The sequence below is a fragment of the Belonocnema kinseyi genome, chromosome 10 (assembly GCF_010883055.1).
Source record: "Belonocnema kinseyi isolate 2016_QV_RU_SX_M_011 chromosome 10, B_treatae_v1, whole genome shotgun sequence".
In the NCBI taxonomy this organism is placed as follows: Eukaryota; Metazoa; Arthropoda; class Insecta; order Hymenoptera; family Cynipidae; genus Belonocnema; species Belonocnema kinseyi.
The window spans coordinates 67,386,223-67,405,682 of record NC_046666.1 but is presented as its reverse complement, the minus strand read 5'-3'; the positions used below and the strand labels follow the sequence as shown (position 1 = coordinate 67,405,682).

Sequence of the window (19,460 nt, the reverse complement as noted above, 5' to 3'; positions counted from 1 at the left end):
AATATAATTTTGCATAACAGATTTTCAAGTTTGACAGTAACAATTGATTATTATTTAATCAGATCATACGAAAATGTCTTTGACGGGTTCCAAGCTTCATATCCAATTGTTGTGAATTTTTATGACAATAATTTTTTTTAATACCAATTTACCCATATGTTCATAGGGAAGGATATCATAAAAAAAAATTTGATTTTTTTAACAAACAAAAAATTGGTTAAACATGAACGATATGCTAATTTTACCCATAATCAGGAAATTAAAGAATACATATTTCATCACGTGGCAGTAACCATTATGTATAACTAGATCTGATCATCGAATGTAAAAAACAAATTTATCTTGCTTTCGCTGGAAGTAATTGAACGTAAAGCTATTTATAATGTAATTAAACGATATTGATCATTTTGTTCATTTTCTGTTCCGTATGAAAAGTGTATTGAATTTTTTTTTAATCACTAAAACTCAAAGAAAATTATTAAATTTACAAAATTTTATGAATGGTATGTTGTAACAAGCAGATGTTGCTGTTCTATAATATAATATTATATACTTCCGATATTACAAACATCCTTACTGTCAGTAATAAAATTTAATGTTACTACTAAAACGTGAATTATGTTGAAAATATCTAACATTCGTTCATTTTAATTATCACTGAATCTGACAATTAAATTGATGTCATTTATGCAGTGCATGTAAAAATAAATTTCTACATGTACACAATTTTCTGATGATTATTTTTCACAAAGGCTTAATTTCATGAATTTATTTGATTTTCATTGAATTTCAAAATTGCCGCAAATAAAATTGTTTTGTTACTTTTCAATTGGACGATAAATTAGGAACAAATGACTACATGTGCGCATTTCTAATATCAAAAAAATTGATTGAAACACTCATCCAAATTCACCTAGTATTATTTGAAGAATATAAAGTTAAAATTTTTAATATGTTTTTGAACGTTGGAACCTGTTTCATACAAAAAATAACATCGTACTTTTGTTGCTCTCAAAAAGTACCGTTTTATACGTCCTTGCAAACCTTTCTCTCGCCGACTTCACTATCCTTGAACGTGATCAAGTTACTTTTCTTTTACGTCGTCCTACAAGGTATACGGGATTTCTGGTTTCAAGATTTGGAAGAAAAACGTCAAGTACAAAACTCAACAAGGATCCAAGGTTGATTGGATGTTATTTAGAGAGGTAGACGCATTGGAGAAATCTTAACCTCAAATGTAGGTCTTAAAAAAAACTCCTTTTTTTGTTATATAACTAGTATCGCTTTTTATTGCGATTTTCGTTTACTTTTTTCGGAAAATAATTTTTATTATTATCATTATTATTTAAGGCAGCGTGTTTGATGATTCAAACAAACCCAATTCCTTTCAAGAGTAAAATATACGACTTTGTAATGTCACATTTCTAATACATATAAATGATTTTTAAACACATGGAATCGGTTGCTAATCTTGAGTGTACTTTTATAGGAACTAATTAATTGTTGGATTTTTTCATTTTCAGACGACGTTGGCATTAGTCATCCTTGCCACAACAACTACCCTAGTCTCTAGTCAATACGATCAGCAGAGGGAACAGCAGAACTATGTGAACGAGTATGCGAACGATCAGGCTCATGCTCAACCAAGCCCAAGAAGCTACGCTTCATCACCGAAAGAACCCGAAAAACCGAAAGCTGCTCCTGTTGCCATTTTAAAGCAGATTAACAGGCACAACGAAGATGGAAGTTACACATATGGTTTTGAAGGAGCCGACGGTTCTTTCAAGATTGAAACAAAATTACCAAGTGGAGATGTCAAGGGCAAGTATGGTTTCGTCGACGATTCCGGAAAAGTTCGAGTAGTTGAGTATGGAGCAAATCAGTATGGATTCCAACCAGCTGGTGAAGGGATCACGGTAGCTCCACCAACTCTTTTTGATGAAACTACAGGTAAAGATGGCTTGGAGCTAAATAATCCGGACTACGATTCACCTGCTAGACAGGCACCACGACAGCCAGCCCCAGCCCAACCTCGTGAACAGTACCGACCACAGTATGAGCAGCCTCAGCAGCCTCAATCACACACGCAGGCAATTTATACACCAGCTCAACACACTCCTACCTTGTCCAATGCTCCACAGCAGCCCATCTTCACACCAGCTGCAGCTGCACCCCCGCGACAGTCGCAGATACTTCAGGCAAGCCAGAGACAGATCTATGATGAACCAGCACCAGCTTCTCAGGCTTATAACCAAGGACCAGTCCAGTTTGGACCATCTTCCATTCAGGAACCTCGCGCTCAGGCTCGAAGCAATCCTGGAAGTAGCGGACTCCTTGATCAACTTGCTCGAGACTACGCCCTACCTCAAAATTCTGCGCCACCCTTACACGACATTAGTTTCGGGTACTACTAAGTCTACAAGTACCTAATTATCAACAATACATCAATTAATCATCTTTATCGAACTTCGATACACCCTATGTTACTTTGCTATGCGAAATTCTCGCTTTTTATTTTTACTGTAAGAAACAAAGAATATTGATATTGTCAATTAGGAAATTTCTTCAAGACTTGAGGATTTCGCAAAGTCAATCCCACCTTGTAATTTAGTAAGGTTTATTTTTCCACTGTTAATTTTTTATCTTTATAATTCTCATGAAATTTTGTACCGTACAAAGTGCAAAGTTGGATATTAATATATTGCTCTCTTCATAAAATTTAAATTATTTCATTATACGTATCTCATCATTAAGCATCTGCCATTCATTTCAGGTGTCTTCTGTTTTCTGCGCCCTTACAAATTCTTTTTCTGCGCTATGTTGTGTGATTGCCAATTGCATATATCGTGTGTAGATATACGTACACAGCAATGCTCGATTAACTTGCACTTTCACTTTGGACACAAGCATGTACGCATGCAAGAACAACACATATGCATATAATGCATATAAGCGTAAGGCCAGAAACAGATTTTGGTTTCTCGTTGAAACAGGGTAATGAACAAGTTTGTTGAAAGGTAATACTTTGTAAGTCTTTATAGTGCCAAAAGTCAAATATACGCACCATACGTAATAGTATCTCCGCACATAAATCTCTTCTTCTCACTACTTATGTCGATATTAAAGTGTTTTTACCATGTAGTAATTACTGTTCTTCTTTCATTTCAATAGGTATTATTTCTTTTTATATCTATCGTAGCAATCAATTTTGGCACGACTTTTAACATTTTCTGATTGGAAAATGTATTTGAAAATAAAAGAATATCTTAAATATTTTCCATGATTGTATCAAGAATTTTGCTCTAAAAATATATGGTCATGCTTAAAAGAGTGTAATTTTGTTATGAAATAAATTGTCATGTTGAAAATAAATAATCATCAGAAATGTTATAAAATATTTATGACTAACAAATAAAGCTATGTTTATTCATTATATTCCTATTTTTATTCATCGTATTAACATTAAAAATTGAAATTGATACATTTTTCACATTGGTAGCGGCAATGGTACCTGATACAACTGCAGTAGAAAAAGTGATTTTAAAATAAAAAAGTGAAAGCTAAAGTGGCTGCTTAATAGGGACATGAGTTAGTTGGCTCGAAGTTGTATCACTCTAGCAATAAAATGCAAGTATTAATGTTAGGATTAACAAAGTTTTTACAATAAATCATTTCAAAATTAACATACATGTTCCGACATTTGACCCTCTTTATAGGGTACGCGTTTCTTTTACTGATTCGAACTGAAAAATGGAAGTGTATGACAAACATCAAAGAAATTATTCAAAGCTGAATATATGACGATTAGGCTTATCAAGAATGAAAGATACCATTAATACTAATAAGAAAATATAAAAAGCTAAATTATTCGCAAAGTATAAAGTTGCTCTCGATTTAAAATAAGGAAGATATTTAAGAGTGTAAAACCACTTTCGTGAATTACTCCACTCCTTTTCCAATCGTGTCAAAATTAATTTATGGAATGCAAATCATATATAAATAACATAATGTTCGATACCGTAAAACGGGGTAAAGTCGCTCATGTAGGGTAAAGTTTCTCACCCCCCAAATTATATTTTAAAATTCAATATCAAGTTTCCTAGGACAAAAAATAAAAGATTATCGATTGTTTTAATTAGTAGAGCTGTCAAACTGTAGTTTGAAGTTTATTTGTTGCGAATTTATTGGGGAGCAACTTTACCCTACTTGAGCGGCTTTGCCCTGTTTTACGGTATTGTCAATACGTAGTATATTCCGGAAATACATGGATAAATATTAAATGGAAATCACCCGCAAGTATCGCGGACCTGAAAGCTGGTAGAATGTAATTACGAGAAAGGGCGTAGTTTTTATTGCTTTTGAGCTACTCGTAATACGTTACATGAATTCGCAATTGAACATATACTTTCCCTAACCTACACCACATTGTACAAGTGTACAATCTGGTTCACTATATAATATCCATGTAGAAAATAAATGTATCCTACACACATATGTAAAATAACTTTTGAAATATTTTAAAATTATTAAACAATTTCGCTTAATCATTGAAATTATTAACATTATTAAAGCAAGCTGTATTGGATTTTTTCCGAGAAGTAACCATAAACACTCCTGAGGATATTGTGATTCATTATCATGTGTCGATCAATGTCGGTGAAAAGTTGAGAAATCTTGTGTGGCGACAAGACGGGAAGCGCAGGTACTGCACAGGTATTCTGAAAAGTGAAAGTGTTCGGTCGGTAATAGTTGAAACTATTTTATCTTTAGGAAAGAAAAAACATAAAATTGTAAATTAAAAAAGTAGTTTATTAAACCTAACATCATGTTGGCTTTTTGGATTGGGGTTAAATGTTAAATAAGAAATGATGAGAAAATAATAACACATCACATAAACATCATATCAGCAGCCTTCTCAATCTGTGTGGCAATTCGGCGGACGATTTCAAATTCCCAGTCATTTCTCAGTTTTTCCCGGTCAAATTTGTCAATTTTTCTGGTAAATTGAAACTAACATAGTCATATGTGCCGCGAAACGCAAACATTTATTCTAAGTCATGGCGTTCATTCTAACTCGTGATCAAAAACGTTTCAAAAGTGGGAAAAACACCTGTAACAATGTAAACAACATTTAGGGCTGCAAAGTAATTAATTGACACTTGAAAATTTTCCCCTCTTTTTCATTTCCCCAAGAAACTACCCTTCCACGTGAACGTATGCAGCGAAACATATATATGTATGAAAAAAGCATAAAAAATAATACAACTTAGAAAACACTGTTAGTTGATATTTTTTTCCGTTTTTTTGCTCTCAGATAATATATAATACGTTCCTAAAAAAACACCCCTAAGTCATACATACACACCCCTCGTGATCAAAAACGTTTTAAAAGTTGGAAAACCACCACGAACAATGTGAAAATGATTTAAAAGTCCAAATTAATTACATGACACTTGCAATTTCCCCCCTCTTTATAATTTCCCAAAAAAACTACCCTTTCACGTGACGTATACAGCGGAAAATATATATGTATGGAAAAAGCATAGAAAATAATGCAACACCACGAACAAGGTGAAAAAGATTTACAAGTCCAAATTAATTACATGAAACTTGAAAATTTCCCCCTCTTTATAATTTCCCTAAAAACCGACCCTTCCACGTGAACATATGCAGCGGAACATATATATGTATGAAAAAAGAATAAAAAATAATAAAACGTAGAAAACGTGGTAGGGTAGTTTTTTGGGGAAATTATAATGAGGGGGAAGTTTTCAAGTTTCAGGTAATTAATTTGGACTTGTAAATCTTTTTCACATTGTTCGTGTTGGTTTTCCAACTTTGAAAACGTTTTTGATCATGTGGGCTAGGTATGTATGACTTAGGGGTAGTTTTTAGGGACCGTATTATATATCATCAGAGAGCAAAAAAAGAGCAAAAAAATATCAACTAACAGCGTTTTCTAAGTTGTATTATTTTTTTATGCTTTTTTCATACATATATACGTTCCGCTGCATGCGTTAACGTGAAATGGTAGTTTTTTGCGGAAATGATAAAGAGGGAGCAATTTACAAGTGTCAATTAACTAATTTGGAGCCCTAAATTGTATTTACATTGTTGAAGGTGTTTTTCCCACGTTAAAAACGTTTTTGATCCCGAGGGGTAGGTGTGTAAGACTTAGGGGTAGTATTTTGGGGAAATGTTATATATGTCAACAGAGAGCAAAAAAAAAACAAAAAAATCTCCACTAATCGTTCATCTCATTATAATAATTTTTAGTGAGTTTTCGTAGGTGGCGGCACTGAGTGCGGATGTCCTGCTAGCGCCGCCACCTTTTTCTCCGAAGTTCAAAGAGTAAAAAATATTTTTTTAGAATAAATGTAGCAAAAAAAGCCAAAAAATATGGCGTATTCCATTTTTCAATTTCCCTTGGTGGCGGCGCTGAGTGGACGGACTTCTTCGACGTATCTCTTGCTCAGAGTGGAGCCGACTGCAGTTTCAAGGTATCAATTCTTGCGGCCGTAGCTGCCAATCGTCGGCCATTATCAAAGCAGGACCGACTTTGGGCCGATGGTCATGCTCTGGCAACCGACCGAATTTCGCACCTAGGTCTCCACATTCGGAAGGGCTGCTACTCCGAGCAAGGAAGCAGGTTCTCTGATCGTACACATCAGAAAGGAATGATTTCCACAACTTTCAACCTTTGTAGAGCAAACAGAAAATGTAAATCTTCACGATGCACAGGCAGGACTCGTATACCATTGAAGAGGTCTCGTAGAAGTTTTTGTCGAAAAAACAATTCTTCGGAAAAATTAAATTTGGATGTGAAGGTCTTCACGAATGACACTTAAAGTCCAACTTTTAGAGAATTTTGGTTTAAGACGTCCAACAAACTCGAATTTTGTGATCAATGGATCAAGAAGAACCCAGATTTTCTAGCTCTTACCTTTTTTTTTAACAAACACAAAACTAAATTTTGAAAAATATATCAAAAGTTGAATAAGTTGTTCAATGAATTCTGTCAGTTAGAGCGGGCAATAATCGTTAACGATATGACGTCGAATTGAGAACTGGTTTAATTAAATATATGGCTGCAGAGATAGAAGTAGATTTTCCAACTAATCTACGTACTTATTTGTACAATAGGCTTAGAAGACTCCTCACCGCTAATAAAAGTCGAGAAGAGCCAAACTCAGATTTGAAAAAAGTAATAGATAAGAGGTTTATCACACGCAATAAGGAGAAGAGAGCTAAACTGCAAAAGAAAAGGAAGAGGAAAAGAGCAGAGAAGGAAGAAGATGAGAAAAGCTACCGTGCCAGATTTGACAAACCGTAAGGAGGAGAAAAAAGAATCAATAAAATGATGGAGAAGAAGAAAGCGAGAATTGATAAAATGATAGAGGACTGAAAGAGGGCCACGGCAAAAAGAAAAGAAGCACGAGGAAGATAACAACGAAAACGAAGAAGAAAAAGTATGAAGACAAACCGGCACTTTTATTCTCGTGTTTTCAACCATATAAATAAAAATTTACAGAAATTTATTAGTGCGCTCCTCTATACAACTATTCAGCGCTTGTTTTCCTTTGTATAAACTGATTGTTTCATATCACGTCAATTAAACACAAAAATCGAAATTCTTGTAAAGCGCCACAAACATTATTTCATATACCTATTTATGTAAATCTATTAAATTTCGAATTCATAAAAAAGCGCAATGGCGGGCATACATAATTGGAATTTGTATAATATGTATACCCGCATACCATGCGCTGCATGTATATAATATATGGCGGATAGAACATAGTAGTTACTACGCGTTTCTTTTACTGATTCAACTGCCCAAATTGAAATGCCTGACAAACTACAATTAGAATTATTTCAAATTTAACACATAACGATTAGGTTCATCGGAAATGAAAGATACCAGTAAAACTAATTACAAAATAAAAAAAATGCATTTTTAAAATATAAAGTTGCTCTCGAGTAAAAATAAGGAAGTGATGCAATGCTTTAAAACGACTTTTAGGAGTAAGTCGACTCCGTTTCCGAACATGTCGAAACTAATTCATATAATACAAATTATGTATAAATAACAAAATATTACACACTGTTAATACGTGTTCATTTAGGAAAAACATTAAAATATATTAAATTTAAGCCTCTTTTGAGTGTCGTGTACGATTTTGCAAGCGTATCTCTGATGAAAATATTGTAAATATACAAAATACAAAAAACTGTTTTCTTAAAACTCAACATATTTCCTGCTTAGATTGCACGAAAAAATAATATAATATGTTTATAGAAAACACATTCACATTTTTTTCGTATGAGAATATTACGAGAATGGGCTTCACGTGAACTTCGGAGCTACTCGTAAAACGTTATATGGATATTGTGAGTTATTATCACGTATCGGTCAATGTCGGTGAAAAGGTGAGAAGTGTTGTGTGGCGACAACTTCAGCTAGGCATGAACTACACAGGTATCCTGAAAACTATAGTGTTTGGTCGGTAATATTTAACACTTTATTTTATCTTTCAGAAAAAAAAGGTTAAATAATTCTAGTTAGTCTAACAACACACAGACAGTCACACAAATGACAAATCAAGCAATACATTTTTTTCTAAATTTTGATGCAAAAATTTGTCAAATTTAAATACCTGAAGTGAATAATAATTGTTCAAGATTTAGAGTATAAGGATGATGAGACTAATAGATAAGTTTAATTCAAGGGATAATAGTTTCACGGATGTTGATACCGTTTATTAGCACAAATCATTACATAGACAATATACTTATATAACCTTATGTATGAAAAATCAATTAAATTTACTGTGGGTACAAGTTGTACAACATAATGCTTTACAAATATATCACAGTCGTAGATAAACAATTAGTTCAATCAACTCGAAGAAATACAAAATCTGTTTGCAACTGCGGCAATTTTTGTAATTTTATGATACAGAGGAGTTGCTTCGACGACAGGTATAAAAGAAAATAAAGAATAATAATATTGCAGAAAAAAAAAATATTGATAAATGCTATGTCATTTTCAATTTATCCAGTATAATGCATAACCTCTTTCGTGAATTTAAGGACTGGTTGACGTAACAAAAGTACAAGCAGTGTATGTACAAAAAATATTTTCCTGAAATTCTCAAAGAGAAATTAGATTTTCACAAGCACACTTCAGAAATATAGAGCTGTTCATGTTGATCAAATATAATATTATAATATTTGCCGTCCTTGATTTTATAATTCGCACGATATACATAAACATTTCTATTCATTCATACATTAAGTATTAATAATAATACTTTCAATGATAAATATATACGTGAACTTATTACCATAAGATCGTATTTTATCTTGAATCTTTAATATTCCTTGATTTTTAATTGTCCGGTATATGAAGTAACAGAAACCAAATGAAAATTAAGTGAGTTCCAAAATTCATGATAGAACCCTATAGTTTGAAGGTCGCGTATTGTTTACAATATTATTTAATAATATGTTCAAATTTTTATTTTAAGATAGTAAACATATGATTATATATGCTATATAGATACTAAAAGGAATATTGTGGCCGCTTTTGGCAATTGAATAATACAAATTATGATATCGTGAATTTCGTGCAATTTCGTAATATGTTTCAAAAAGGTAAGTAATTTTAGTTGCCTTAAATTTTAACTACTCGAAAAGATGGCCTTGACACACAAGTATTGTACGGAAATTGTAGAACCGAGTGGAAGTACTTTTTACATAAACTGAATTAATTTTGCTACAAGTAGAGATTCATTGAAAAAAAAATCCTCTTGAATGTTCCTCTTGAATTTAAAGAGAGAGTCTTGTTATGCCAATGGGTTTCTTTGAATGAATAGAATGAAAAATTGCTATCAATAAAAAAAAAAAAAACGGCGAGTCAGATCAGTGGTTAAAGTTTCAACAGTTGAATGATTTACTATTGATGTATATCTAAGTCCAGTAGTCCTTTCGACCAGTAACTTTTATTTGAACTATGGCTAAAATATAATATAGGACAATAAATCCAGTCTTCTTATTAACCATGAAGTAATACACTTCTAGTAAGTTTCTATAATATTATACTTATATATGTAACATAGTCTCGTGATATTTACGCAATAAGCACATACAAAACCCTTTATATATCTTGTAGTTTGCTAATTATATTTAATCTTCAAAGTTTACTATGCGAATTGCAGTACTATACTTACAAATAAATTCTTTCCATAGATACTACATGTACTGGAGAAAACTTGAAGATTAAACTTTTTATTCAGCCTCTACAAAACTTGCTTTCAAACTTTTCATAACATTCTATATAAACAATTTGCTTTTTGCTTATATTGAAAACAAATACATAATTTTAAGACATTCATTCAAATGGAATTAAGTCTATAGGCATTTTGAAAAATTCAATTTTTATAACCGAAATCCTAATTACTTTACAAAAAAATTTCAACGTGTATCAAATATATCAAAAGACAATAATTCAAGTCATACCCATTCGATAATGGATTTTTCTACTTTTATGATTACAGAGAATGACAAAAGAACTTTAAAATAGCTTTCAATTTATGATGTAACTTTTCACGTATCTTGATAAAAATTAAAGATCATAATAACTTTGAAATAAATAAAAATTAGTGACGTTCTCAGAACTCTTTAATAGAAATATTGAGATATATTATTTTTCGAATGAAAATTAAATTTGGAAGACATTATTATCAGTATCAACGTTTATCAACAAAATTACATTAATAATTGTATTACATTGTATTTTTTTGCAAACTGTCATTTGAAAACTTTGGTTTTTGAAGTTTAATTTGTTCTCAGGATCAAATTGAGTGAAATAATAATGCAATCATTACTTTTACAACATTATAAATATGTTAAATCAAGGATACACGAAGAATTTCTTCGATTATTGCAACAAAATATCGGAGAAAGAATGAAAAAGTTGTTTCCGAAAGACAGTCAAGAAAAATTGAAATTTTTGTATATATTTACATCCGTGTCTAATAAAAAGACAACAAAATTGTGCGACAGTAACCAAATAGCACAAAATACTGTAGACTATTCGAAAATATAATTTCAAATTATTGACGTTTACATATTTTGTGAGGTTGATGAGAAGTCACATACTATACGGAATACGCTTTTCAGTAATCGTGAAGAAGCTTATATGTCTAATTTCTTACGGAAGCAAAACATATTTGCTACACTACATCAGCACACTTTCAATTATTAACTTCTACTTTCGCAAGCTATTAATGACGGGAGAAGTACGTGATCCATATTATCTTTGAATTTGACTTGACTTCTCTTAATTGACAATATCTAATTCTACGATTGAAGTTGACGCGAGTGACTTGACTCAGCTTCTAAGAATAATGAGGAGTGAGGGAGAAGAAACTAAGGAAAATATGAGCGCCTTTGCGCGGACGTCTTCAGTTTTAAATCTCCACAGCACTGTGTCATTTAAAATCTAGGATCTTGAGTGCTCTCTAGCTCGTTTGGTGGTGGCACCAACGTTTGCAGGGAAAAATATCGCGATCTGTCAGCTAAATCTACGCTAGTTACGTGCTGAAATTGACAAGGCTGACTGATGTTGCTCTTCGCTGGTAGTACAAACTTCTTTTGAGTTGGCTTCTTCTTTTTCTTTTTCCCTGGCACCGACAAACTGATGTTCTCTGGACATGCCACTAGACATTCTATGTGTTGCCAGAGATCACTTGCTGCTTTTGGATTGTCAAAACTAATTCCAGCTAGTCTCGTATGATCTGATGAGAGACACATAGTGTGAAAAGCTGGACCAGATACCTGTGTAAGAAGACAAGGGATTAACTTTACTTTTTAATAAATAATGATGACATATTAAAATTATAATCTTGGAAAAATTTACATGATGAATCAACATTTTCTATTTTTATGGTTTTAAGGATATCCGGCATAACATACACTCGCAGGTAGTGTTTAATCGTACCGCATTGCTTGAGTGGGATTTTTAATGGATCAGAAAAAGGCAAGCTTACACAATTGATAGAAACGGGAAGGAAAAACCAGTAGTTACCTTGTAGGACGACAAGTTGTCGATGGTTTCTCTCCACAAAGTGAAACATGTGCCTCGTTCAGCTAGTAGAATTTGAATTCTTCTCTTGGTTCGAGATCTCGTTTCTCCTAAGTCCAGAACCACAACTGGAATTCCCGTGAATCGCAGTACCCACCCTTCCGGCTGTGACGCATTACCAAGATACAGGTTTGCCAGGGATTCACAAACGAACACCTACGAAGCATTACATGTGTGAGTTGATTTGGTAAAATAATGACTATAATGCATCTTGAACATAACTTGGATGGTATAACGCAATAAGAAGCGAAACGTGGAAACCGTTAGAAAACTTCAAGGAAGTAGAAATTGATCATAAAGTGGTTACTAAAATACTTTTAGGACATATTGAAATTATGTATAAAAATCAATTATTGAAAAAATGGAAACAAAATTATTTGTTATTTGTCTTAGGTAAATTTATGAAGGAGCAATTCTTTGTTTTCGGTTGGTCTGGAACGTTATAGATAGTACCTATAATTCTTATAATATTAATATCTTAATACCTGGGTTTTGAGACCTCGAAAAAATGTTTCGACTTGCTCACGTTCGACTTGTGTAACAGGTTCTAGCCGAGTTTCATCGCTATTTTCTGAGCTGTCACTGCCCTCGTAGCTTGAAGTTGCCGATGTATCTGCTTCACCCGTGGATGATAATCTTCTTCTGGCAGAGCTACTGTATTCATTATAGTATGAGGAACTGTGTAATGATAAGTTTGACTGCAGTGTTGGACAAGAGGAGGCATACACTGAAGCATTCATTTTTACCTGAAAAAAAGTACAACATTAGTTTATAAAACTTTAATAACTTAAAAATAATGTTAAATCATATTCAGAGTTTCATCTTTTATTTGTAGCGACATTTCGGTAAAATTAGACCCTTCTCATAAGGTCCCATTGTTCGTACTAAAATATCGGTATACGCAGCCACGTTAATATTTTTTATCAAGATAAACATTAAGTTTATTCTCAAACCACGGCACCTATGCATCAATTCTCCCTCCCACATCCGGTACGGTTCTAATAGTGCTTCTAGAACTTGTACAATGCTCTTTCCTGCGAGTTCCCAAGCATTTCTTCAAGAAAAGGGAAAAAGCATTCTTTGGATAACTCTAATTTCGAGGACCAATGTACGACATCCTGTTCTCTTTCGAAACTATCTTTTCTTCAGTCTTGTAATTTAAACCTCTTTGACAATCTTGAAGATGCGCAATATTCGCTTTCACTATCGTTCTTTTATTTTTTTATGGACATGTTGATAGGAAGAACATTTACTCCACAAAACTTTAGAATGAAGAATACTACAGTTATTGCATGGTAATATTTACTTTAACTCACATTATAAATAGATGTATTTTAAAAATTCTTCAAAAACATATTTAATTATTATTACGTTACTTATTAAGCTATAAAATATATAAACGAGCTTGCTGATTTAAATTCCCTCATATTTTTGTGAATCAAGAGAGTTTGAATTCGTTTGATAGAAACCAGCACACTGATAAAAAGCAGACGGCACCTAAACGTCAATTATCGTCTAAAATTATAGTTTGCATGTCTGCATCCTTAAACAAACATGATAAGTTATAAACTGATCATAATCCAATATAGTCATTACAGCAATCCTTATATTAATCTTGGATAATTATTTAACATTAACACCTGATAAACTCTTTTCTTGGTAATACATTTTCAACGTATAGACGCTATATATGTATATTGTTATTCATGTATGCTACCGTTCAGTCATTTTGGATTAGGCCTATACCGAATTGGATGAATCACGTAGAAGTCTACACATTTTTATGTCATGGCAATATAGGATTAGCGTCTAAGTCAAACTCATCCTTTCGCAAGCGCACAAATGTTGATCGATTACCTGTGTTTTCACTTGTGTACTGCGCGAGTTTGACCTATAAATAGGAGTGACCTATAATAGGAGGATAAATAGAGCTCCGGCAAACTTTAGAGATGAATATCCGCGGAGAAAAGGTGGTTAACCCTTGCAGATATTCTTTTTTCTATAATTGTACAGATTTCTGTAATCACTCCATCAACATTTTCATTGTTTCCTAGATGATGTAAGGACGAATGAGTGTTAGAATAAACAATTTGCAGTGACTCATATACATATATGCGCAAGTGTATTGTTATAATTTCATGAAAAACGGAATATGCAGAGAAGTGTAACACGGGGAAAATTGAAATATAAAGAAGCTTGATTAATACGCCCACATGTGCTTCTGTCCTATGATACGTTCACTCATTCGCTTTCTTCCTTCCTCCTTTTTTCACGATACGAGAGCAACAATATATCTTAGGCACGATATAATGGCGTAAACTGAAACGTGAGCTAAACTTCAGTGCGTCACATGCGTGAAACGCACACCGGAAGTGTATCGTTCATAATAAAAATATAGAAGGGATGCGCCTTTGTTCTCTAAATGATAAGAGATTGGCTGCACGTTTCTTTTTAAGATAGACGCAACCATATCACTTAATTCTCATATTGTTGCAGGTCAAATGCATAACCCTATTTTACAAAAAACTTTAAATGTATTCTTGATTTGATACTTGGGCATCTGCTTGAATACTTGGGTAACCAAGAGGTGTTTTCGTAACAAAGAATTATCGATCCGAGCCAAACTAAATATATTGTGTCTAAAAGGAATTACAATTCTTTGCATTGGCAACAGTTTTTCTATCATTTCTCTTAAGTTTTTTGTTTCACTATTATTTTAGGTAATTAAAGACTTGCAAGTTGCAACAAACGAAATACGTTACTAAAGTAAGAACATAGAATCCATCTACATATATAGTTTACCCTCTCATCTCCCCATCACATACATCACAACCACTCACAATACCTATCTAGGCTTTGTCTCTATCTGTGCCTCCGACCAAAAGCCTATTATACTATTATCTTTTGAATTGCATCTTTGCGCTTGTTACACGGCGACGCATTTCATAGCCTAATACTCCATGAAAATACAAATTCTCATCCTTATACGTCAATACACGCATACTACTGGTGACGTGCCATGGGAAACCATATTTTAATGTCTGCATAATAATCTTACTTTATGTGTGGGAATTCTCTCTCTAAAGCATTAACGTCAACTTAACTTTACTTTATTAACACTAGTGCAAATAGGGTGAGTTTGAATTAAAGAATAAAACATAGAAAATTTTGAAAACAACATTTTCGTATCGACTGGTATACGTTTTAACTTGGCTTAATCATATATGGCATTCTCACCATTAACGTCACTCGTTACCTACCCAAAGATTCTATCAAAACGGGGGAAACAGAGCAGTTTTTAAAATAAAAATAGGGGATTAATAGGGAGGGGTATTCTTTAGTGAAAAATTAATGTAAACATTATATTGAATTCAATATGAAGCACTTCAAAATCCTATATAAGATTCTAAGTCGAAATATATTGTATTTTCAATAAAATAGTTCAACTTTCAACCAAAAAAGATTGTCTACCAAAAGATACGAATTTTAAATCCAAACAGGCAAATTTCCAACAGCAACAAAATAATTTTTAACCAAAAAGTTGCATTAACAACCGAATAGTGTAACTTTTAAGCAAAAAAAAGTACCTCAAAGAAGTTTAATTTTAAATACACAAAGATGTATATTTAGTCAAAAACAATTTAACTATTCAACCAAAAAGAAACGATTTTTTTAGAAGACAGTTAAATTTTTAACCAAACATTTGAGTCATCAACAAAATTATTTAATTTTCAATAAATAAATATGAAATATAAAATAAATAGTTTAAGTTTGAACTAAAAAATGCTGTTTTTTCAACCAAGAAGATTAATTTTTTTAATGGAATAGTATAATTTTTAACTAAATGAGATGAATTCCGAACTAAAAATAAAATGGTAATGTTTTGCATCATAAATAGATGGGTTTCAGCATTAAGTTCTAATAGTTCATTTTGCATTTAAGCGAAAAAATTAGAAAAAGGAGAAGTTTACGCAAAATAGGAGAAAAAAAGGATTCTTTAAAAAAAGGAGAAAAGAGGAGAACAGGAACGACGTAATGTTAGTTCTAATGTTGCTACCCCCTTTTAAGCCACATTATTTTTTCACAAATCACATTATTCAGAAACACGTGCTTCAAAAATAAAGTTCCCTTTCGACATAAACGTACAACCGATTGCAACAGAACTACGAAACTCTCATCTAGAACAATACGATATAATTGTGGTATAATTAATAACGGTAGTTCAGTGACAGAAATTCCAGAAGTGGGTGCACCAGGACGAGTGTAATTATTACGATCGTGAATGAGTGCAATGGAGAGTGGCGTCATTATTCACAGAGACAAACATGACTGTCTAGAAGAAAACGAGAGGAAAAGAGTACAGTCAGCAATCGTCAATCGCTTTTCTAATAGTCATTCATTAGCATCTTCATAGCGTAAATAAGATCATCCCGTCGAATTCCCAGTGACGTGAACAATACAATAGTCGTGAGATAAAATGAAAAATAACGCATTGATGACTAATATTACCAGAAACTTTTTAACATGGTAAGTTAACATTGATGACTAATGTTACTAGAAACTTTGAAAGATGATAAGTTATCCATCCATAACTTTGTATGTGGGCGTCCGCATGAAAACGCCCCTTATGGCCGGAATGGAATTCTGTATAGGGCCATTTATAGCCGGATAAATTCCCGGAATTTTAGGCTCAAAATGAACCTTCTAAGTAAAAAAACGATTAACTGGGGCATCGATGCAAGGAACGCAAAAAATCAATTGACAAAAGTTCTTTACCCAAAAATGAAATTAATGCGTATTGTGAATTGTAAAAACATACACGGAGAAACTTTCAGTTATAAAATTTGATGGTATGATATTTATTTTTACAATACGACAATAACAAGCCAGGATATAGAGTCACCATTGCAAGAATTACTATTGTAAATATTAAACTCTGAAGTTATTATGTCTATTGAAATATAAAATAAATTATTAAATAATTGCAGTTGCGCCAAAAGAAACTTACTATAATCCCTAAGACAGACTGTGAAGTTTACAAAACACAATAGTAAAAACATTCTGTCTATGTTCATTCTACGCATTTCTAATTTTTCTGTCCTTCAGGACAGTCTATATGAATCACTCTCTAATGTTACGGGTGTAGACAAGTACATAAATATGTACATTGTACACGCGTAAATTCTGGCAATAAAAATACCATAAAAATTGAAATTGACTGTAACAGCAACAGTTAAAATTGAAGTATGTTATCATACTTTGACTATTGAATTGTTTTAATAATCTCTAGTCCTCTATTGTTGCTCCCAGTACATTTTTCCATTGGCTATCTTAAAATCAGGGTCTAAAATGTTACTAATTCTGGACTACACAACTTTTGTAAACGACCCCCCCCCCCCACCCTCTTTCACCCATATACAAGAAAAATGCAAAAAATATTTTTAACTGTGTAGAATATCCATAACCGAACAAAATAGCTTCTATATTCTACGAAATTATTCAATTTTTACCAAATTGTTGGCTTTTTAAGCCAAAAAGATGAATTTACTAAAGAACAGTTGAAGTTGGTACGAAAATATTAATTCAAAAAAGATATATTTTCTTTTCATCCAAATACAGTGAAACTTTTCCATAGCACCGATTTTGTGGCTGATGCTGATTTGGGGTTCATGCCTGAGTGCTCGTATGATTGAAAACCGCACCCGTGGACTCCGCGCAGCTCCTGTTGCACCTACCTGCGTGGCGGCGTCAATTCCTCGAAGGGCTATAAAAGGGAGGGCTTTCGAAGGATTTCACTGTAGTTGAACTTTTAACCAAAAATATAATAGTCGACTTTCCAAACAAGAGCAATGAAAATTTGTGCACATACTGTTCGTGCTTTCCCTAAAAGTACTTTATTAATAGGGAAAAGGTTTTCGTATAAATTTCTAAATATGAAGATGAACAAAGGATTTATTAAATGAAACAAGTGATCGAATGAACTTACATCATTGAAAGTTCTTTTTATACTGACTTCATCTCTCGGGTCACTAGACCTCAGAAGTCTTAAGTTGTCCCAAAGTGGGGCTAACATAAACAAATCTAGTCGTTGATATAATTCGACGAAATAGCATGGAGAAACATATATCCATACAAAAATGCGTGAACATAAAACATAGCTCACGTTCGAGCTTATTGAAGAATGAAGAATTATTTAAAATACATTAGTTAGCTTATACAAGTAATAATCTTTCAACCAAAAATAGTTCTATTCTTATACGGTTGTTCACAAAGCTGAATTAACGATAATTATCTGAATATAGCGTAAATTAAATATTGGACAATTTTGACAGAGTTTTGAAATCTATAATTGATTTTACACATTAAGTTACAATGATAACATTTATAAAGGCCTCATTAGAGTGAAAATATGTTGAAATAATATTAGAACTTATTTTTAGGCTTTTATACTTATTCAAAATGTGGGATTCATTTTATATAATTCCTTTGTATTCCTCATTGACCAAAAAATTAAACATGACGTTTCGATTTCGTATAACATTTAGAATTTACGATGTTAGATAGCTAATTTAAAAATGTTAAATCCACAAACAGGGGATGTAGTTTGTTTCTAGAAAAGTAATTACTTTTTTGAAAATAATTTAGTTTTGTTGATTTTATTTTTCAGTGTTTTTCTGATTGAAAAAGTTTGAAACGACTATTAAGTCTGCGATAGTTAACCCTTAAACGGCCAAAACGCCACTACCGGTACACTGCTTTTCAACGGCCAATAACTAAGACTTTTCGACACTAGATAAAATTGAGACATACATATTTTTATTGCTTAAGATCTCCTCTTTCCGACGGTGCCAATGAAATTCCTCAAAAAATTTATTTATTATCCCAAAATGCAGTTTAAACAAAAAAAAACGTGATTTTTCGTGCCTATTTTTTTGTGAACCATTTTCCAAAGCTTTTCGAGTCTATAATTAACCTGCAATCTCACTAACCGGTGGAATAAATGTCTAAACTTTGAGAACCCATGGTTCAAAGATCGATTTTTCGTTTTAGTATTTTCAAAATGGCGTCTTAATGGCAAAATTTTTGTGAAAACATTCATGAATTTTTTTACAATAAACGATGCGCTTTTTGGAAAAATCATCAAGAATAAAAAGTTCTTGTAATCAGCCGAGAAATACGCCTGAATTTTTCCGAAGCGTTTTGTGCAAATTTTTGAATTTTGCAAAAATTGTTCATATGCAAAATCCAAAATTTTGCTCAAAACGCTTCGAAAAAATTCAGGCGTATTCCTTGGCTGATTACAAGAACTTTT

At 32.6% G+C, this 19,460-nt stretch overlaps 2 protein-coding genes across 2 annotated transcripts in view; one reads left to right on the top strand and one right to left on the bottom strand.

Annotated features, from left to right (window-relative positions):
- The window catches only part of LOC117181807, a 4,173-nt gene extending 783 nt beyond the window's left edge, over positions 1-3,390 (top strand). Inside the window, exon 2 of the mRNA XM_033374777.1 lies at positions 1,524-3,390. Within this exon, the coding sequence (XP_033230668.1) occupies positions 1,524-2,414 (891 nt within the window). The 3' untranslated portion in view covers positions 2,415-3,390. The remainder of the gene's footprint in view (positions 1-1,523) is intronic.
- A 5,342-nt stretch (positions 3,391-8,732) lies between these two features.
- Positions 8,733-19,460, bottom strand: part of LOC117181728 — a 40,664-nt gene continuing 29,936 nt past the window's right edge. Inside the window, exons 2-4 of the mRNA XM_033374681.1 lie at positions 12,634-12,894; positions 12,092-12,304; positions 8,733-11,841 (exon numbers count right to left, since the gene is read on the bottom strand). Of these exons, the coding sequence (XP_033230572.1) occupies positions 11,500-11,841; positions 12,092-12,304; positions 12,634-12,888 (810 nt within the window). The 5' untranslated portion in view covers positions 12,889-12,894 and the 3' untranslated portion in view covers positions 8,733-11,499. The remainder of the gene's footprint in view (positions 11,842-12,091; positions 12,305-12,633; positions 12,895-19,460) is intronic.